The sequence below is a fragment of the Physella acuta genome, unplaced genomic scaffold (assembly GCF_028476545.2).
Source record: "Physella acuta isolate Inbredline_101_S28 unplaced genomic scaffold, ASM2847654v3 ptg001644l, whole genome shotgun sequence".
NCBI classification, from domain to species: Eukaryota; Metazoa; Mollusca; class Gastropoda; family Physidae; genus Physella; species Physella acuta.
Genome location: NW_026733158.1, coordinates 8878 through 30437, shown reverse-complemented (window position 1 = coordinate 30437; position 21560 = coordinate 8878). Strand labels below are relative to the sequence as shown.

Below are 21560 nucleotides of genomic sequence, written 5' to 3'. Positions count from 1 at the left end.
ACAGTTCCCCCCACACTTGAACCCGTAGGTCAAGGGTCCGCAAGCTAAGGTGAAAGAAAACAACTCACATCTGTGACTAAATTGTTAAAATTGTACTTCATTCTTAAAAGAAAAAATATTCATAACCGGTATTTGCATTCACTTTTTGAGTAAAATATTTTGATATATATCTTCGGACTCAGGTGTCTTTTGTCATAATGTGTTGCAACCCAGTAGACAGCCCCACCCACTTATTTTAGCTCCACCTACTTTGTAGTCCAACCCACTTGATAGCCCGCCCGCTTGGCAGTCCCTCAAAATGTGTTAACCCCCACCTCACTTGGTAGCCCCACCTACTTGGTAGCCCCACCCCATTTTATAACCCCAGCAACTTGGTAGCCCGCCCGCTTGGTAGTCCCTCAAAATTTGTTAACCCCCACCTACTTGTTAACCCTCACCTACTTGGTAGCCCCACCTACTTGGTAGCCCCACCTGCTTGGTAGCCCCACCTACTTGGTAGCACCACCCAAATGGTAGCCCGCCCGCCTGGTAGCCCCACCAGATTTGTTAACCCCCACCCACTTGGTAGCCCCACCTACTTGTTAACACCCACCCACTTGGAAGCTCCACCCCACTATATAACCCCCACCCACTTGGTAGCCCCACCCCACTATATAACCCTCACCTACTTGGTAGCCCCACCTACTTGTCAACCCACACCCACTTGGAAGCTCCACCTATTTGGTAGCCCCACCCCACTATATAACCCCAACCACTTATAAGCCCCACCTACTTGTTAACCCCCACCTACTGTAGCCCTACCCCAATACTAGTATGACACACCAGCCTCTAATATCGACTTCCATTGCCGATTTATAAACGAAATGTTGCCTCACCCTGGTCACACTTGCCGTTACGTAAAACGTAGCCAATGTCACATGCCATGCACGTGCCGTCCCACTTGTCACAGTCTGGGTAGCAGCGCTCACACTTGCTCGTGCAGTCCACGTTCCATTGGCCTTCAGGGCACACTGTGAGCACAAAGGTCAGATTCGGGCAGGTCAGGCGAGAGTAGGGCAAAACCAGTGAGAGGTAGAGTAGGGAGGTATGTCAGGTGAGTCGTAGCATAGGTGTATATATATATATATATATATATATATATATATATATATATATATATATATATATATATATATATATATATATATATATATATATATATATATATATATATATATATATATATATATATATATATATATATCAAATGTATTTCATTTTCTCTGTACATCTTTGTTTAAATGTATTAATCTTAAAATATTCGTACATTCTGGTCGGTTTGTCAGTCATCATTTAATTAGTCAATTTGGTCTGATTTTCTGGCTATGTCTGTCTAAGTGTCTGTATCTGTCTGTCGATCCGTCCGACTATCCGTCTGTCTGCGCGTCTGTCTGTCTGTCTGTCAGCATGCCAGTCAGTCAATCCGCCCGAATGTCTACTAGTCTGTCTCTCCATCCGTCCGTCCGTCTGTCAGTTGACGCGTCCGACTGTCCTTTGTCTGTCTCTTCATCCGCACGTCCGTCCGGCCGTCTGTCTGTCTGTCAATCTAACACCCTGACACCCCCAACCAGCCCGATTCTGCTCCACCTACCTCCCGGACACCTGTGCTTCACGTGACACCCCTCAGTCTGCACCTCCGCGGACACCCCCTCACAGTCGTCGCCAAAGTTCTGGGGCACAGGGTTGGTACATGTTCTGTGTACAAACATTTATAGGTGAGTACAGGTGTGTACATGTGGTCATGTAATAGTACAGGTGTGTACATGTGGTCAGGTGTAGGTACAGGTGTGTACATGTTGTTATGTAATACTACAAGTGTGTAAATGTGGTAACGTGTTAGTACAGGTGTGTACGTGTGGTCACGTGCAAGTCCAGGAGTGTACATGTTGTAATGTAATAGTACAGGTGTACATGTGGTCACGTGCAAGTCCAGGAGTGTACATGTTGTAATGTAATAGTACAGGTGTACATGTGGTCACGTGCAAGTCCAGGAGTGTACATGTTGTAATGTAATAGTACAGGTGTACATGTGGTCACGTGCAAGTTCAGGAGTGTACATGTTGTAATGTAATAGTACAGGTGTACATGTGGTCACGTGCAAGTCCAGGAGTGTACATGTTGTAATGTAATAGTACAGGTGTACATGTGGTCACGCGCAAGTCCAGGAGTGTACATGTTGTAATGTAATAGTACAGGTGTACATGTGGTCACGTGTTTGTACAGTTGTGTACATGTGGTCACGTGTTAGTATTGATGTGTACATCAATTCAGACCGAAGAAGAACCGCAGCTCTAAAATAAAAACCAACTATACATTAGTACAAACTTAACTTTAACAAAATGTGAACATAATCCCAACCCTTATACTATGAACGGAAGTTGTATTGTTCTGGAAATAGAGAGTAAACTCCTACAAAAGAGCATTTAAATTACAATTACACCATTACAGAATATTAAGCGGCCAAAAAAAACAACAGCATATCACAATTTATCAGATAGAGTTATCTAACCTGGTCCCATAGCGCTTGAGCTCCGAGCAGTTTTTTGTACAGTCAGTGTACACCCACTCGGTCCAGGCACCGTTCTCTGTTCACAAGGCAAAAAACTGTATAGTTTAAACGCTGTTTATGTTGATGGTTTAACTTAATTTAAATATGAATTTGGCAATAAATGAGGGAAAAAGGTCTCTCTCTCTCTCTCTCTCTCTCTCTCTCTCTCTCTCTTTATATATATATATATATATATATATATATATATATATATATATATATATATATATATATATATATATATATATATATATATATACTAGCTGCATCCCGTGGTCCGCCACGGTAAATCTTTTTTAAATGTACCAACTTGGGAACAGAACAAAACTAAACACAACACAAACGAACGCAAAAAAAAAAACACAAACGAAAAAACAAACACAACACTCATAACATAAACACAATTTAAATGCAATCACAAAGGCCCATTGCTCACAGTCTAGCCCGTAGCGCCAAATCGCGCCCTTTCCGAGCGCCGGCGGACGCTTCTGACACAGTGAATGACTACAAAACAGAGGCGTAGCGACCCTTTCCGGCGCCCGGGGACAGACTTTCGATTTGACCCCCCATCAAACTTTTGATTTGCACCCCCCCCTAAACTTTCGATTTGCACCCTCCCACCCCATCAAACTTTCGATCCCCCCCCCCCCCCCGCACATTTTTTTCAACCCACTTTTATCAATCAATGCTAATTATAATATTCCAACAATAATGTACTCTTACACGTCTGCATAATTTGCATTCACATTTTGCTAATTATATTATTCCAACAATTATTCCGTCTTGCAGATTTTGCATTTAGAGTGAGTTCAATTTATTTTTAAATTACCTCCCAAGGCAAAATTACTAAACAGTTTAATTAGATTTTTCTAACCTTATTATTATGTTATTATGTTATTAAATGTATCCACTTTTTCTAGGAATATTAACGAAAACGATATTTGACATTGACCCTTTTAATATGTTTAGAAATGTGCGTGTATTTAATATTCTCTTTACGTTATGCAAAATTGTATATATATATATATATATATATATATATATATATATATATATATATATATATATATATATATATATATATATATATGTATATATATATATATATATATATATATATATATATATATATATATATATATATATATATATATATATATCTATATATATATATCTATATCTATCTATATATATATATATATATATATATATATATATATATATATATATATATATATATATATATATATATATATGTATATATATATATCTATATATATATATATATATATATATACATATATATATATATATATGTATACATATATATACGTATATATATACATATGTCATATATATATATATATATATATATATATATATATATATATATATATATATATATATATATATATATATATATATATATATATATATATATATATATATATATATATATGAAGAAACAATGTGGTCAGCATCAGGCCCCGCCAGCAGTCTTTACTCCCTCCCCAACGTACTTCAGGTATAAATAAGACCAGGATGGACTTAGATACGTCCTACAGGCACATGTCCAAACTCCGAACTTTGAATAAAAAATGATACCTAAACACAATTTAAGGCTTACGTCTGTTTGGTTTGATCAGATCCTCATCGACAATACCGTCTCCGTCGTTATCTGGTAGAGAGAGAACAAGGCTAGTGGGATTAGTCAGTCAATTGATGAATTTAGTCATTGGTATAGAGAGAGAACCAGGCTAGTGGGCTAAGTTTAATATGATGACGCTTATAAACGAGAAGATTGCAGACTATTTGGACGCAGGTTAGGAAGACAGAGCGTACATATCAGAGGCGTAGCGACACTTCCCGGCGCCCGGGGACAAACTTTCAATTTGCACCCCCCACCTTCAGACTTTTGATTTGCACCCCTCCCCCTCAAACTCGATTTGCATCACCCACCACCTCAAACTTTCGATTACTTTTTCCAACCCACTTTGGCGCCCCCTAAGATCGGCGCTCGGGGACATATGTTCGCCCCCTGCCCCTCCATCGCTACGCCTCTGTTACATATGACTGCTAATCCTAAAGTCTCCTAATAGAAAACGTCAAAATTTGTCAAAATCTTCATATCGATTTTTGAAGCATTTAACGCCTCCTTTATGTTCCGTACGCAATAAAGTGGGGTAGGTGTAAAGGGTCGAAATTTGTTAAAATCTCATTTAAACTCCGTGCACGATTACAATACTTTCTCTCTCTACGATGTATATAAGAAAGTTAAAAAAACTAGGTAATAAAAAGTCTAGTGACAATTTAAGCGCAATTTTTCGGTGCCCAAATATTAAAACGTTTATATCAGTATTTGACTATGATTAATTTTTTGTGACCGAACGAAAGGATATTTTTGAAAACTTTCTTCGGCAATATTGTTCTAAATTATGGCAGAAATCGATTGGTAAATGTTTCAAGTCGCTAAGTGGTCTGGTTGCCGAGATATGGGCCAAAAACTGCATTTTTTCGAGGTTTTTGGGCTTTTCCGGGAAATCCAGGAATGAATTCCGGGAATTTTTTTGGCCCACAATCTTCCTCGAAACTTGCTTAACATATTTGTTTTTGGAACTAGTTCTCGATATTGCTTCGTTGAGGAGGAGATACGACTTAAAGCTGGGGACACACATCCATCTAGAAATGACGAGTTAATAATCGCAATTGTCCGTATGGAAATTGCGCTAAAAACCATTGCGTACATCTCACTTAAGTCAGACTTGATTTTCTGCTTTGTGTACATTTGGCCTGTTTGATTTGACTTTCAGTCTTGTATACATGTGACTTAAGTCTGACTTGTCTCAAGTTTGTATACATGTGACTTAAGTCTGACTTGCCTATCAAATTGTATACAGCGGAAACACATCCATCCATTTGGGACACACATCCATCCAGAAATAACGAATTAATAATCGCAATTCCTGTAAGGAAATTGCGCTAAAAAAATAAGGACTCACCTATGTCGTCCCTATTTGTATCTCTACGATGTATACAAGAAAGCTAAAAAAAAAAATAAGGACTCACCTATGTCGTCCCTATTTGTATCTCTACGATGTATACAAGAAAGCTAAAAAAAAAAATAAGGACTCACCAATGTCGTCCCTATTTGTATCTCTACGATGTATACAAGAAAGCTAAAAAAAAAAATAAGGACTCACCAATGTTGTCCCTATTTGTATCTCTACGATGTATACAAGAAAGTTAAAAAAAAAATAAGGACTCACCTATGTCGTCCCTATTTGTATCTCTACGATGTATACAAGAAAGTTAAAAAAAAAAATAAGGACTCACCTATGTCGTCCCTATTTGTATCTCTACGATGTATACAAGAAAGCTAAAAAAAAAAATAAGGACTCACCTATGTCCTCCCTCTTCTCTCTCTACGATGTATACAAGAAAGCTAAAAAAAAAAATAAGGACTCACCTATGTCGTCCCTATTTGTATCTCTACGATGTATACAAGAAAGTTAAAAAAAAAAATAAGGACTCACCTATGTCGTCCCTATTTGTATCTCTACGATGTATACAAGAAAGTTAAAAAAAAAAATAAGGACTCACCTATGTCGTCCCTATTTGTATCTCTACGATGTATACAAGAAAGTTAAAAAAAAAAATAAGGACTCACCTATGTCGTCCCTATTTGTATCTCTACGATGTATACAAGAAAGTTAAAAAAAAAAATAAGGACTCACCTATGTCGTCCCTCTTTTCTTCCTCGATTCGTCCATCACAGTCGTTGTCCAGTGTGTCGCCCTCTGACATGGTCGGTATGCTACGTTCGCACTCCTGGGGGAGTAGAATAGGTCACTAGTGTGTAAGGTAAAATAGGTCACGAGTGTGTAAAGTAAAATAGGTCACGAGTGTGTAAGGTAAAATAGGTCACGAGTGTGTAAAGTAAAATAGGTAACGAGTGTGTAAAGTAAAATAGGTGACCTATTTTACATTAAAATAGGTCAAGGTCAACTTGCAGGGAACCTAATATACACACTTTAAACTAACCATTCAAATACTCATACACACAGGGGCGTAGCGAGGGGGGGGGGGCGGGGGGTGCGGACCGCACCGGCTGACACCATTTAGGGGGGTGACACCAAGGCAAAAAATAGCAAAATATATAGAGAAAAACTCGAGGGGGGGGGGGGTGCAAATCGAAAGTTTGAGGGGTGGGGGTGCAAATCGAAAACTTGAGGGGGGGGTGCAAATCGAAAATGTGTCCCCGGTAAGGGTCGCTACGCCTCTGGGGGGTGACACCATTAAGTGCCGCACCGGGTGACACCCGATCTCGCTACGCCACTGCATACACACACAACCACGCGCAAAAAAAAACACGATATACACATGCGTACACGCACAAGACACCCTCCCTAATACCAAACCCCTACCCCCTCCCACTCACCGTGTTAATGGGCGTGGTTAGGTACGGCAGCGGGTACATGAAACTGAATTCGTCTCCCACCCCCTCCCCACCCACTCACCGTGTTGACGGGCGTGGTCAGGTACGGCAGCGGGTACATGAAACTGAATTCGTCTCCCACCCCCTCCCCACCCACTCACCGTGTTGACGGGCGTGGTCAGGTACGGCAGCGGGTACATGAAGCTGAAGTCGTCGCCGATGCCGTAGATGTAGACGGCGAACATGGCCGTCTCGACGGCGTAGAGCTGGTGGTACCCGGGCCTGACCTCGTGGTTGCCCACACGGTAGTCGTCGATGCCAACCACAGGGTTCCACATGATGCTGGAACAAAGACGTGTTACTTTGAGCGTGCTGAGAATTGCTGCCTTGAGTGTGATCACGGCTAGGGCGTGAGTTATTTTGTGAACGTATGTGTATATTTTGATATGTATATATATATATATATATATATATATATATATATATATATATATACATATATATATATATATATATATATATATATATATATATATATATATATATATATATATATATATATATATATATAATATTTAGTATAAGCAATTTATAAGGTACTTAACCCAGACGTCTCGGGTTGAAATCTGGGTTCAAGTCAGTAGAAAGGTTGTGAGTCCACCCAGCTATGATTATCATAGGCAACTAATTCTTTTTGTTTTTGCTAAAACGAAGACGGCTGGGCATAGTGCTGACCACACTATACTTTTATAGGTTTCTGAAACTGATAATTCTACTTCTTCATCTTCATCTTGGCCACCAATGAGAAAAGATGATAAGCTATATATGATTGAGTTTCGACCTAGTATTCCGAGTCTGGAACTGCTTATCTTCCTTTTTTGTATTTGAACTGTACCATTAGACTACACATTCACCGGTTTTTACTCTACGCTGTTTATTTATTTTTTCTTTGTCAAAGCTTGCAACGGCGTGGCCGAGAGGTAGAACGTACGATTTCTAACCGGGACAACTCAAGCTCGTATCTGGACATAGTGCATTCCGTCCTATGCCGAATTTAGATTCAGAAATGACTCTATTTCACCTGACTTATGGGGATTTCGTTTTAAAATTGTATTGAGGTGGGGTGGGGATGCGGGTAGACGTAGAAGCCGGGGTGACCCACGTACATTCCAGGCGATTCAGTTGGCAAAAGCATACAATCTCACGTTGTATTCTCATAGGCATAACCAGATAACCCGTGTGATAGAAGATACCGTCGTCCGAAAATAGACTCTTCCAAAAATAGGTGTGTTGGGTTGTTAGTAATATTGTAATCTCGACTAGTTTTATTGGTAAGAAACTAGGGTTTAGGTGTATGGTAGGACTAGGGTTGGGGTGAGGGTCAGTATTGATCATCGCAAGCCATGTGTGTATTTTAGTTAACTTCCCGTAACCTAGAAGGTTCTATTTTCTGACAGTGGTAAGGGGTCGGCGTGGTCGAGTCGGAAAAGCTCATGGTTGCTAAACCGAAAAGTCTCGAGTTCAAACCCTCGGGCAGATGAGGCTTGTTAGCTGGGGACAGCCACTCTTCTAGGAGAGGCAACACCAAAATCAAACAACTGCTTTCTTGTAGTTTGTTCTTGGTTGGACAAAGGCTATGGAAGCAAATCTAAAAAGAAAAGCAGGCTGAAATCTGAGTCAATGGCATCAATGGCGCATAACAAGGTGACACGTATCCTTAATTGTGATGGAGTCGTGATCGAGTCGGCAAAAGCTCATTGTTGATAAATTTGAAAAAGTCTCGAGTTTAAACCCTCTGACAAATAAGGCTAACTAAAAGTTAAGAACGAAGAAGAAGAAGGACAGTGGTATAAAAAATCCACATCCAACCCCAATAACCCATGCCAAAAAACTGACCTGACGGGCATAGGGAGGTAGTCAATGCGCAAGTGCGGAACACTCTGAACCCGGATGTTGATAGCTGCGTAGTTAGCGACTGCCAGTCCCTCTGGTGTACTGTAAACAACAGCAGTACAAAACATGTGTAAAGAAAGCTTTATGCTTTTTTATGTATTTTACTCAAATGTGATTGTTGGCTTGGTCAAATATGTAGAGCTCACGACTGCTAACCCGATAGTCTAGAGTTCGGATCCTTGTGTATTGTAAACAATAGCAGCAAAAAAATCCTGTGTAAGTAAAGCTTTGTGCTTCAAAATATATTTTTCTCAATTGTCGTTGTCGGAGTGGTCTAATTGTAGAGACTATGAATGCTAACCAGATAGTCTGTAAAAATAAAAGGCAGGGAAGGGTGACGCCAAACCAATATTCGTAAAAATTTACCGTAAAAATAATGTTTTATCCAGTTAAAATACTAAAATATTAGGAACATAGGCGTGACACCAAACCGAAAAAAATTGTAACTTTTACGTTCAGAAATTTTATAACCAGTTAAAGTACTAAAGCATTAGGGGGATAGGGCCAAACCGAACAAAAAACACACACTGTTCGTGGTGGGAGATGGTTGGTGACACCCTCCTTTTACCGCTTGGGGCGAACACCCCACCTAGTGACGCCACATAGTTTAGTGAACACTGTCCAAATTTAACTTTCCCGCGGGGGGTTTACAGAACGGCATGTGTACACCAATTAAGCTGTTCCAGTTACCTCCACTGATAAACGTCGTAGAACAAATTCATGGGCACGATAACACAGAGCGAAGGATTCGCTGGCTCACCATCGTTCAAGATCATGTCTTCGATTTTACAGGCCGATAACTGTTGGACGTAAACCATGATTGGCTTGTCGCTCTTGACGTAGTAGGGGAACGTAGCGCTGTGCTGAATAAAAAAAATAATTGAAAAGGAAAAGAAATTAAATTCGAGTGATCTCCCATAAACTTTGTGGTTTATTGTATTCAACAATAAGATTTAGGGTAGCAATCCCAGTGCAATCGGGAAATATAACTGTAGAAATTTGTGACAAAACCGATTTTTTTGTTGTTGAGAAAACACTGACTGGCGAGAATTATCAATTTTTTTGAGAGATCGCAAATCGCGTAGAGTACTACTTTCGGATAACACTCATTACTGACAATAAGAAGTAAAAAAGATCATATATATATATATATATATATATATATATATATATATATATATATATATATATATATATATATATGAAACAAAACTCAAGTTCTGATCAATTTCTGCAGGTTTTTGAGGAACCGAAAATCGAGTAAAATACCACATCCGGTTACCGGGAATCACTCAACAGTTGAAAGAAAACAACAAATCGGATGTAAACATTGTATATGAAAGTTTGCCACACTAACACAAACGGTACTCAAGATATCTGTGGACAGAGATTCAGACAGACGGAAAGACAGAGGGACAAAAGTGCTAAACTAAGTTTTTCCGACTCAGGGAGGTGTAAAGCGTCGAGATTCGTCACACTCTTGACTTAAATACTTCCTCTATACTTCGTATAGAAGAGAGCAAGGAAGGTGTAAAGGTGAGAACTGGCATCGATTTTTTTTTTGGCACGATGGAAACCTTTTCTCTCCCGTTCGTGCCCAAGACGCACGCCCACACATACACTCACTCCCTACCCCCCCCCCACACACACCCCCCACATACACACACCCCCACACACAATCACACAGGCTCATACACACACCAACACCCACCCACACCCAAACATACACCCACTCCCCCCACACACATTCACCCCCACACCCCCCCCCCCCACACAATCACAAAGGCTTACACATACAAACACTCACACACCCACACACACCCTCACACAACTAACAGTAAATATTTCCACGGCCTCTGTGTTACGATGTGAGACCCCGCCGCTGTTTCCCGAGACGGCGATGACCGTGTCCGTCTCCATGGTAACCATGAACGCTACGGGCTGAGTGATGCGGCCCAAGATGTCGAAGATCATGAATTCCTTGCCCAAGTTCTTCGTAGGGGGCATCATCTCTGTGGAGGGGGACACGCTAAGGGTTAGTCGTGTAGGTATGTGAGTGTGTCTGTGTGTGTGTGTGTGTCTGTGTCTGTGTGTATGTGTGTGTGTGTGTGTGTGCTTGTGTGTATGTGTGTGAGGGAGTGTGCTTGTGTGTGTGTGTGAGAGAGTGTGTGCTTGTGTGTGTGTGAGAGTGTGTGAGGGTGTGTGTGAGGGTGTTTCTGAGGGTGTGTGTGTGTGTGTGTCTGTCTGTGTCGGTGTGTCTGTGTGTCTCTGTGTGTGTGTGTGTGCTTTTGTGTATGTGTGTGAGGGTGTGTCTGAGGGTGTGTGTGTGTGTCTGTGTCAGTGTGTGTGTGTGTCTGTGTGTCTCTGTGTGTGTGTGTGTGTGCTTGTGTGTATGTGTGTGAGGGTGTGTGCTTGTGTGTGTGTGTGTGAGAGAGAGTGTGTGCTTGTGTGTGTGTGTGAGAGTGTGTGAGGGTGTGTGTGAGGGTGTGTGTCTGTCTGTGTCGGTGTGTGTGTGTGTCTCTGTGTGTGTGTGCTTGTGTGTATCTGTGTGAGGGTGTGTCTGAGGGTGTGTGTATGTGTGTCTGTGTCAGTATGTGTGTGTCTGTGTGTCTCTGTGTGTGTGTGTGAAAGTGGGGAGGGATGGTCTAGGAGGGGGGGGGGGTTTACACGCTAGGGGTTAGTCGTGTAGGTCTTTGTGTGTGTGTGTGTTTGTGTCTGTGTGTGAGGGTGTGTGTGTGAGGGTGTGTGTGTGTGTGTCTGAGTGTCGGTGTGTCTCTGTGTCTCTCTGTGTGTATGTGTGTGTGTGTGAAGGTGGGGAGGGATGGTCTAGAAGGTAGGGGGAGGAGGGGCGTGGTTGGGACTGCCCGCTGCCGGCTCCCAACTATAAAACACAGTGAACACAATAAATAATTTTTTTAAAGTAATCCCCGTAGTTATATTTATTCTCGAATAAAAATTTTGGAGGTTTTTATAAGGATAAGATATTTCATAAATGGAATTTAGTTTCAAAATTATTTATTTTTTTCGACAATAAATATTTAAACATTTTTTTTTTATTTTACAAATTTTTTTTAATAAAATGCAAAAAGAATAAGCTTTTACTACGAATCTATTTAAAAGTTGTAATTTGCAGACTTAAATAAAAAATTAACATAATCTCATCGCACTAAATCGTTACCTCACTTTACTCAACTTGAAATCAACTCACTAAACCTGACCTCACTAAAAATGAACTCTCTTTACTTAAAGTCACCACACTAAAAAAACACTGAATCCAATATCAGACAATTTAACTTCTACTTACTTCAATTCAGCTCACTCTACTCTCACCACACCTATCCAAACCTCACCTCAAACAACAACACCTCTCTTTACTATTCGTCACCTCATCTCATTCTTCATTCAACCTCACCCTTTTTTGACCTGACCTCGACTTTTCAGCGTTACTTATCCTCACCTCACATCACCCAACCTCAGTCAAACTCATCCACCCAACCCCACACATACCTAACCTCACCATACCTTACTTAACCTGACCATACCTTACCGTACCTCATTTAACCTCACCTCACCTCACCTCACCTCACCTCACCTCACCTCACCTTACCTCACCTTACCTTACCTTACCTTACCTTACCTTACCTTACCTTACCTTACCTTACCTTACCTTACCTTACCTTACCTTACCTTACCTTACCTTACCTTACCTTACCTTACCTCACCTCACCTCACCTCACCTCACCCAACCTCACCTGACCTCACTCAACCTAACCCAACCTCACCTTACCTCACTCAACCTCACCTTACCGTTCCTCACTTAACCTTACCTTACCTTACATTACCTCGCCCAAGCTCATCCCACCTTATCTCACCCAACCTCACCTTACCTTACCTTACTTAACCTCACCTTACCTCACGTAACCTCACCTTAATATACCTCATCTTACCTTACCTTACCTCACCTTACCTCACTTAACCCCACCTTACCTAACCTTACCATACCTCACCTTACCTCACTTAACCTCAACTTACCTTACCTCACCTTACCTTACTCACCCTCACCTTAACTTTACTCACTTAACCTCATTTTACCTTACCTCACCTTACCTCACTTAACCCCACCTTACCTTACCTTACCTTACCTCACCTTACCTCACCCAACCCCACCTTACCTTACCTCACTTAACCCCACCTTACTTTACCTCACCCAACCTCACCTTACCTTACCTCACTTAACCCCATCTTACTTTACCTCACCCAACCTCACCTCACCTTACCTCACTTAACCCCACCTTACTTTACCTCACCCAACCTCACCTCACCACACCTAACCTGGTCCCCCACACAACCCCACACAGCCTACCTATTGCGTTGTTGACACCTGTGATATCTCTGTCCGACGGTTGTGTAGCCTCACATGCTCTCATTGGGGTCCAAGCTAAACAGCTACCTGAGATGACACCGATGTCAAGTTGACTTGTGATGACACTACCTGGTAGCAAAAGGAAGTTGACGTTTAGGTTTACTAGGGCTCGATTTCAAGGGGAACTTATTCTTTTATTATTTTATGTATCGGTGTTTTAATGCTAATCTGTCACATTTGCAAGTCAACAAGGGTTAGGTCATAACTTGTTAAATGATAACATTTGTCATGTGTTTACTGCAAACTGTTTTGTTAGCGTTGAGGTTTTTCCTGGGGGCCCACTAGGGGTTTTTCCTGGGGGGGGGGGGGGGGGTCACTGAGGATTCATATGGGGGCCCACTGAGGTTTTCACTGGGGGCCGAGGTTTTTCATGGGGGGGGGGGGTCCACTAATGTTTTTCCTGGGGGGAGGGGGGGGATCACTGAGGATTCATATGGGGGCCCACTGAGGTTTTCACTGGGGGCCGAGGTTTTTCATGGGGGGGGGGGGGGGGGGTCCACCTACGTTTTTCCCGGGGGCCAAGGTTTTTGGGGGGTCGACTGAGGTTTTTCTTGGGGGGGGGGGTCCACTGAGATTTTTCCTGGGGGCCGAGGTTTTTGGGGGTCCACTGAGGTTTATCCCGGGGGATCCTGTGAGGGTTTTTCCTAGGGGACCGTTGAGTTTTATCCTGGTAGACCTGCGGTCAGCCTACCCCTGGTTGTGTTCTGTGTTGAACGTGTGTGTGTGTGTGTGTACGTGTCTGTATATATGTTCTGTGTTTTCATTAGCTTGTGCTCGTGTGTGTGTACGTGTCTGTCTGTTTGTTCTGTGTTTTGATTTTCTTGTGCTTGTGTGTGTGTGCGTGTCTGTATGTATGTTCTGTGTTTTCATTGGCTTGTGCTTGTGTGTGTATATATCTATGTGTGTTTTTTTGCGAGTGTGTGTGTGCGTGTGTTTGTGTGTGTCGGCTAAGCAAAGCATGATAGCGAATATACGTACCAGTAATCGCTCCAGCCGCATTTACATGAGCGCCGGTCTCACAATAAGATATGACAAATGAGTGCAGCCTATTTGAAAGGAATATTTTTTAAAAAGGCGTCCGCTCATAATTCCCCACCCCCGACATAAACTCCCTAGACTAATCACCCCTCCTCTCCCCTCCCCCACCCGATAGAGGCATATTTATAAGGAAATACTTGTTCTATCGAGAACAACACTTAACATTATGAAGGTATGTACTTTACGTTTTTATAATTTTGTATTTTAACTCTTTTACATTTAGGATATATACAATAATGTATTTTAACTCTTTCACATTAAAAATATATACACTAATGTATTTTAACTCTTCTGAGCGAGATTTATTCTAACGTATTTAAATTACTTTTAATTGTATGAACTATAAATGTATAGGTTTTTTTACTCGTTTACGGCTACGAGCTAAACATTAATGTATTTTAACTCTTCTGAGCGAGATTTATTCTAACGTATTTAAATTACTTTTAATTGTATGAACTATAAATGTATAGGTTTTTTTACTCGTTTACGGCTACGAGCTAAACATTAATGCATTTTAATGCTTTTAACTAAACACGTTATATTTTAATGCATTGTAACACTATCGGCTGAACAAGCTATATTCTAATGTATTTAAACGCTTATAACTGAATGGGTATATTTTAATGTATTTTAAACGAGCTATATTCTAATGTATTGTAACACTTACCAATGGCGTAGCCATGATCGTCTCAAGGGGGGGGGGGTTCCAATTTTTACCGGGGACAATCTTTCGATTAGCACCCCTCCCCTCAAACTTTCGATTTGCACCCCCTCAAACTTTCGATTTGCACCCCCCCCCCTCAAACTTTCGATTTGCACCCCCGCCTCATATTTTATATATAAACCGAGGGGTCTATGGGGGGGGGGGGTTATGACCCCCCCTAACCAACCCCCCCGCCTACGCCACTGACACTTACGCCTGAATAAGCTATATTCTAATATACTTTAACGCTTATAGACGAACGGGTATATTTTAATGTATTTTTAACAGGCTATAATACTAATATATTTTAACGCTTATAGGTGAACGGGCTTTATTTAAAAGTATTTGAACTTGTTTGACACTGCCGATACAACTTACGCTTGAAGAGTGAAGCTGAACACGTTATCGTTGGCGTTGTAATTGTGGCCGTCCGCTGTAAAATGGAACGTCCTGGGGAGACTGATCTTAAACTCGATGGTGATTTCGTTTGGGCCCTCCTGGGTGATGATGTTCAGAGTAGGCGTATAGCTGTGGGTGAGTAGATATGTTTTTTTAAAATTAGAAATCTAAAGCACAAACAAGATCATGCATAGATACAATCCCATAGAAACAAAACCAGACTCAGACACACGTTCAGGTACAAACACACACACAGACACCTCGCTTAGACACCACACCTACAAACACATTGACATGTATCGCATTAATGTAGACAATACCATCGATAAGCACAAAATATATCAATTTAATAAAGAGAAGAAAAAACGAATACACGTATAAACGAATGGATGACAGAGAGAATGAATTAAGAAACGAATGAACGGCGTAATTACCTAACGGATGATCAAACATAATAATAATAAACGAATGAACGAAAGAATGAATGAATGCATGCATACATAAACGCATGCGTGCATAATTGAATAAATGAACGAATGAATGATGATCGAACTGTAGAATCTTAAGTGGTTTATTTTGGAGTCTTACTAAATGGTGGTCGTCAGATATGCTTCACACACACACACACACACACACAAACACACACACACACACAGACACACACACGCGCACACACATATATGCTTTACACACAGACACACACACACACACACACAAACACATACACACACACGCGCACACACAGAAACACAGACACGCACACACACATATATGCTTTACACACAGACACACACACACAGACACACACACGCACACACATATGCTTTACACACAGACACACACACACAGACACACACACGCACACACATATGCTTTACACACAAACACACACACACACAGACACATATATGCATAACACACAAACACACACACACACACACACACACACACACACATATATATATATATATATATATATATATTTATTTATATATATATATATATAAATATAAAATATATCTATCTATCTATCTATCTATCTATCTATCTATCTATCTATCTATCTATCTATCTATCTATCTATCTATATATATATATATATATATATATATATATATATATATATATATATATATATATATATATATATATATATATATATATATATATATATATATATATATATATATATATATATATGTGTGTGTGTGTGTGTATATGTATATCAATATGTGTATACATATATGTATATATATATATATATATATATATATATATATATATATATATATATATATATATATATATATATATATATATATATATATTTGTGTGCTTGTGTGGGCGTGCGTGTTACCCAGTTTAACACACACAAAACAACAACACACACAAAACAACAACACACACAAAACAACAACACACACAAAACAGCAACACACACAAAACAACACCACACACTACTTACTCGAAGCTGATGGCCATATACTTCTTGCCCCAAGCTTCTACTGGCACGGCCTGTAGGGCCTCCATCTGGCTTGGGCTGGCCCGGACTAACGCAGTGGTCGAGAAGTCTTCAGTACTGGTCAGTTGGAAGACATAGGTCACACCTACCTGAACCTGCGGTCTAGGGGGGGGGGGGAGAGTGAGATGTGTTCATTAAATGGTTAGGGAATATTCGAGGAGTTTTGAAAGGGAGACAACAAGGTCTGCGGTGAAACATGGGCTCAATTAAATTGAGTAAGGCGGAGAGATGTAGCTTCATATAGAATGCTGCACAGCAGAGAGATATAGCTTTATCTCGAATGCTATGCCGGTGCTTGAAAAAAATCAAGTTATGGCCATGTTTCATGCTAGTTTCAACCTTCACGACAAGTTTATGTCAGTATTAACTGGGGAAGTATTGTTGAGACAGCAGATGAAGTAGAGTTTACTTGTTTTCTTGTAAACTGGGCGATCGATTTGGTGCACAGTTCTGTTATACAAGTAATTTTTATTCACATTACCAATTAATGCAAGGTACGTTTTATAACTGAGTGGGCTCAAACACAGACTTCACCCTTAATTTAGTAATTAGGCTCTATACAACCACACGGAACAAGGATCTGAGATCAAGACTTTTGACGTGTAACTGAATGCGTCGCCGCTCGACCAACAGGAGGGTTTCGGGGTATTAGAAAGAGCAAGTCCACCTCCTCCACTCTGCTCGAAATAGAATATTAATATATAAAGAAAAACTTGAACCATTCTCCGCCCTCGCCTCTCTATCCGGAAGTTTTGAGTTCTATTCTCTAATAAGCCTACATCTTGTATTTACATCCTTATTTAAGATTTTAAATAAAAGTAACGGTTCTATTTTTTGTATCGATTTAAAAAAAATATTCACATTAAGTTTGGTCTAAATGTATGGTTATATTGCTTATTCAGCAAAATTGAAATACTTGGTTTGGATGTAGTGGGACAGTTAGTTTAATCGACCTGAGATCTTGAACAAGGTCCCCGAGCTAGTGAATTTGTATGTCTGTTCTACCGCTGAACAATTCTGTCCCCAACCAGAGTAGGGCTTGTAATTAGGTCACCGTTTTCTTATTCTTGTACTTGCCTGCTAGTATATCTTAAACAATTATTTTTTTATTCAATCGGTAAAAAAAAAAATAATAGAAAAGTTACACTGCTATAGTTAAGTTAGGCAAAATCGTAAATGTGAATCATGGTAAAAATTAATTTTGTTCGAAAATTTAAATCTTTCTCTGGGTGACGAGATTTTGAATTTTATTCGAGAGAAACCGAGACTTACAAGCCCCATAACTAAAACACTTTACCTGTATCGGTGGTCGGCGACGTAGGAGCCAGGGTTGTCACGTGACACGGTCATCGTGTAGTCCAGTTCGTTGTTGGGGTCAAAGTTCTTTGTGGACAGGTGAACCTGGAATTGAAAAATAAATAACTGGTTGTTTAAATAAATCACCTCGTCACCATAGAGGAGACTATCACATACAGTGGTAGTCCATATATGGAAACTAACAAGGGATTGGATTTTTTTTTTCTTTAAAAGCCTTCTGGTATGTCTGTATCATGGGCTGACGAACCTTTTGGTCTATGTCGCATTGCATATATAATGCTGTACAAACAAGAACCAAACAATACGTTACTCACAATCAAACCGCAGCCAGAATAATGAAAATACGATCACAACTTAAACTACATATAGGTCATTATCCTGGACATCCCGGCCAGTGCGCGGATTGGCCAGACAATGTACGAAATACGCCGTCAGTAAAAAGCTCTTCGGGCTTTGGCCAAAAGATTCGGCCAATGCGTGCTTTGGCTGCACTTGGGGCTTGGGCCGTAATATATATATATTGCTTATATATTTATTTATATATTTAGTATGTATAGTACATATATTTATATTTATAATATACATAGTATATATATACATATATGTATATATTTATTATATTATGTATATATAATATGTATAGTACACATACACATATATATATATATATATATATATATATATATATATATATACATATATATATATATATATATATATATATATATATATATATATATATATATATATATATATATATATATATATATATATATATATATATATATATAAAGCTGCAAGTCTCCCCATCCCTACAATAAATACTCTTGAGTCCCCTACGAAAATGACCCACCGAGATCTGTTTCTTGGACATGGTGTAGACGAAGAAGTGGTACTGAACTGTGTCCATTGTTGTCCGGGGGAACGCTAGCAGGAACACCTGACCAGTGGGAAGGTAATTTCCTGCAAGGAAAAGACATAATTCCAGAGTTTCTTTTAGTCATTTTTTTTTACCGGGGTGGGGATTTAAAGCTTAGGTTCGGTACACTGTTTAAAAATATATAATTGAAACGTAAATCTGTATCGTATGTATTTGATCCGAGTGGTGAGGGGGGGGGGGGATTGCTCAGTTTGGTTTCATATAGGGGTACAATTGATAGATACAGAACAATGACATGTTTAAAATACAGAACCAAGATATGTTGAAGATCGAGTACATAGACAGCTGTTAGATACATACAGTACTAAGACAGGTTTTAGATACATACATTACCGAGAAATGTTTTAGATACATACAGTACTAAGACATGTTTTAGACACAGTACTAAGAGAGGTTTTAGATACATACATTACCGAGAAATGTTTTAGATACATTACTAAGACATGTTTTAGACACAGTACTAAGAGAGGTTTTAGATACATACATTACCGAGAAATGTTTTAGATACAGTACTAAGACATGTTTTAGACACAGTACTAAGAGAGGTTTTAGATACATACATTACCGAGAAATGTTTTAGATACAGTACTAAGACATGTTTTAGACACAGTACTAAGAGAGGTTTTAGATACATACATTACCGAGAAATGTTTTAGATACATTACTAAGACATGTTTTAGACACAGTACTAAGAGAGGTTTTAGATACATACATTACCGAGAAATGTTTCAGATACATTACTAAGACATGTTTTAGACACAGTACTAAGAGAGGTTTTAGATACATACATTACCAAGAAATGTTTTAGATACATTACTAAGACATGTTTTAGACACAGTACTAAGAGAGGTTTTAGATACATACATTACCGAGAAATGTTTTAGATACATTACTAAGACATGTTTTAGACACAGTACTAAGAGAGGTTTTAGATGCATACATTACCGAGAAATGTTTTAGATACATTACTAAGACATGTTTTAGACACAGTACTAAGAGAGGTTTTAGATGCATACATTACCGAGAAATGTTTTAGATACATTACTAAGACATGTTTTAGACACAGTACTAAGAGAGGTTTTAGATGCATACATTACCGAGACATGTTTTAGATACATTACTAAGACATGTTTTAGACACAGTACTAAGAGAGGTTTTAGATGCATACATTACCGAGAAATGTTTTAGATACATTACTAAGACATGTTTTAGACACAGTACTAAGAGAGGTTTTAGATACATACATTACCGAGAAATGTTTTAGATACATTACTAAGACATGTTTTAGACACAGTACTAAGAGAGGTTTTAGATACATACATTACCGAGAAATGTTTTAGATACATTACTAAGACATGTTTTAGACACAGTACTAAGAGAGGTTTTAGATACATACATTACCGAGAAATGTTTTAGATACATTACTAAGACATGTTTTAGACACAGTACTAAGAGAGGTTTTAGATACATACATTACCGAGAAATGTTTTAGATACATTACTAAGACATGTTTTAGACACAGTACTAAGGGAGGTTTTAGATACATACATTACCGAGAAATGTTTTAGATACATTACTAAGACAGGTTTTAGACACAGTACTAAGAGAGGTTTTAGATACATACATTACCGAGAAATGTTTTAGATACATTACTAAGACATGTTTTAGACACAGTACTAAGAGAGGTTTTAGATACATACATTACCGAGAAATGTTTTAGATACATTACTAAGACAGGTTCTAGATACATACCTTTTACGTAGTGGCAGATTAGGATTGTTAACATACAGATGTAGTGAAGTCTGGAGTTGAAAGCCATTGTTATAGCTGCAATTAAATAAAATATTTAATATATTGTTAGCCAAACTAAACCAAACAAAACAATAACAATGTTTTGGTAATCGCTTCATTGTCGTTATCAAGATATTTATTTAATACAACATATGCTGTATGAATGAGAATATGTTAATATGACAGTCAGCGACTAAACTATAAGGTTAAAGAAAAGTTAGCGACCGAATTTTTCTTTGTTCGTTTAATTAAAGCGAGCCAGTGACTAAATAATTAAGTATTGGACTCCATGATAGTCAGTCGAAACAAACAGTGGCGTAGCGAGGTCGGGTGTCACCCGGTGCGGCACTTAATGGTGTCACTCCCCAGAGGCGTAGCGACTCTTCCCGGGGACAAACTTTCAAATTTTCGATTTGCACCCCCCCCCTCAAACTTTCGATTTGCACCCCTCT

General features: G+C 39.3%; 2 protein-coding genes across 2 annotated transcripts; both read right to left on the bottom strand.

Moving 5' to 3' along the window:
- Positions 1-875: 875 nt before the first annotated feature.
- On the bottom strand, positions 876-7138 carry LOC131929525 (ectin-like; the record flags this gene model as incomplete). Its single annotated transcript, XM_059285772.1, has 6 exons — positions 7105-7138; positions 6322-6415; positions 4215-4265; positions 2549-2624; positions 1631-1734; positions 876-1010 (listed from the first exon to the last, which is right to left on the bottom strand). Coding segments are annotated over exons 2-6 (436 nt in total), but the record flags the coding sequence as incomplete, so codon positions are not given.
- A 9861-nt stretch (positions 7139-16999) lies between these two features.
- Positions 17000-21150, bottom strand: LOC131929524 (uncharacterized). The gene is made up of 4 exons (XM_059285771.1): positions 21070-21150; positions 19231-19340; positions 18358-18461; positions 17000-17117 (listed from the first exon to the last, which is right to left on the bottom strand). The coding sequence occupies exons 1-4, from the start codon at positions 21134-21136 to the stop codon at positions 17000-17002; spliced, it is 399 nt and encodes a 132-aa protein (XP_059141754.1). The 5' UTR covers positions 21137-21150.
- Positions 21151-21560: the final 410 nt, after the last annotated feature.

Bases quoted from the DNA above. Each gene is read 5' to 3' on its own strand.
- LOC131929524 (XM_059285771.1), bottom strand. From the start codon at position 21,136: ATGGCTTTCAACTCCAGACTTCACTACATCTGTATGTTAACAATCCTA. The intron at 18,462-19,230 runs GTGGGTCATTTT...TTTCAATTCCAG, and splicing joins TGTCCAAGAAACAGATCTCG to GTTCACCTGTCCACAAAGAA. The intron at 17,118-18,357 runs GTAAAGTGTTTT...CCAACTGACCAG, and splicing joins GTCGCCGACCACCGATACAG to TACTGAAGACTTCTCGACCA.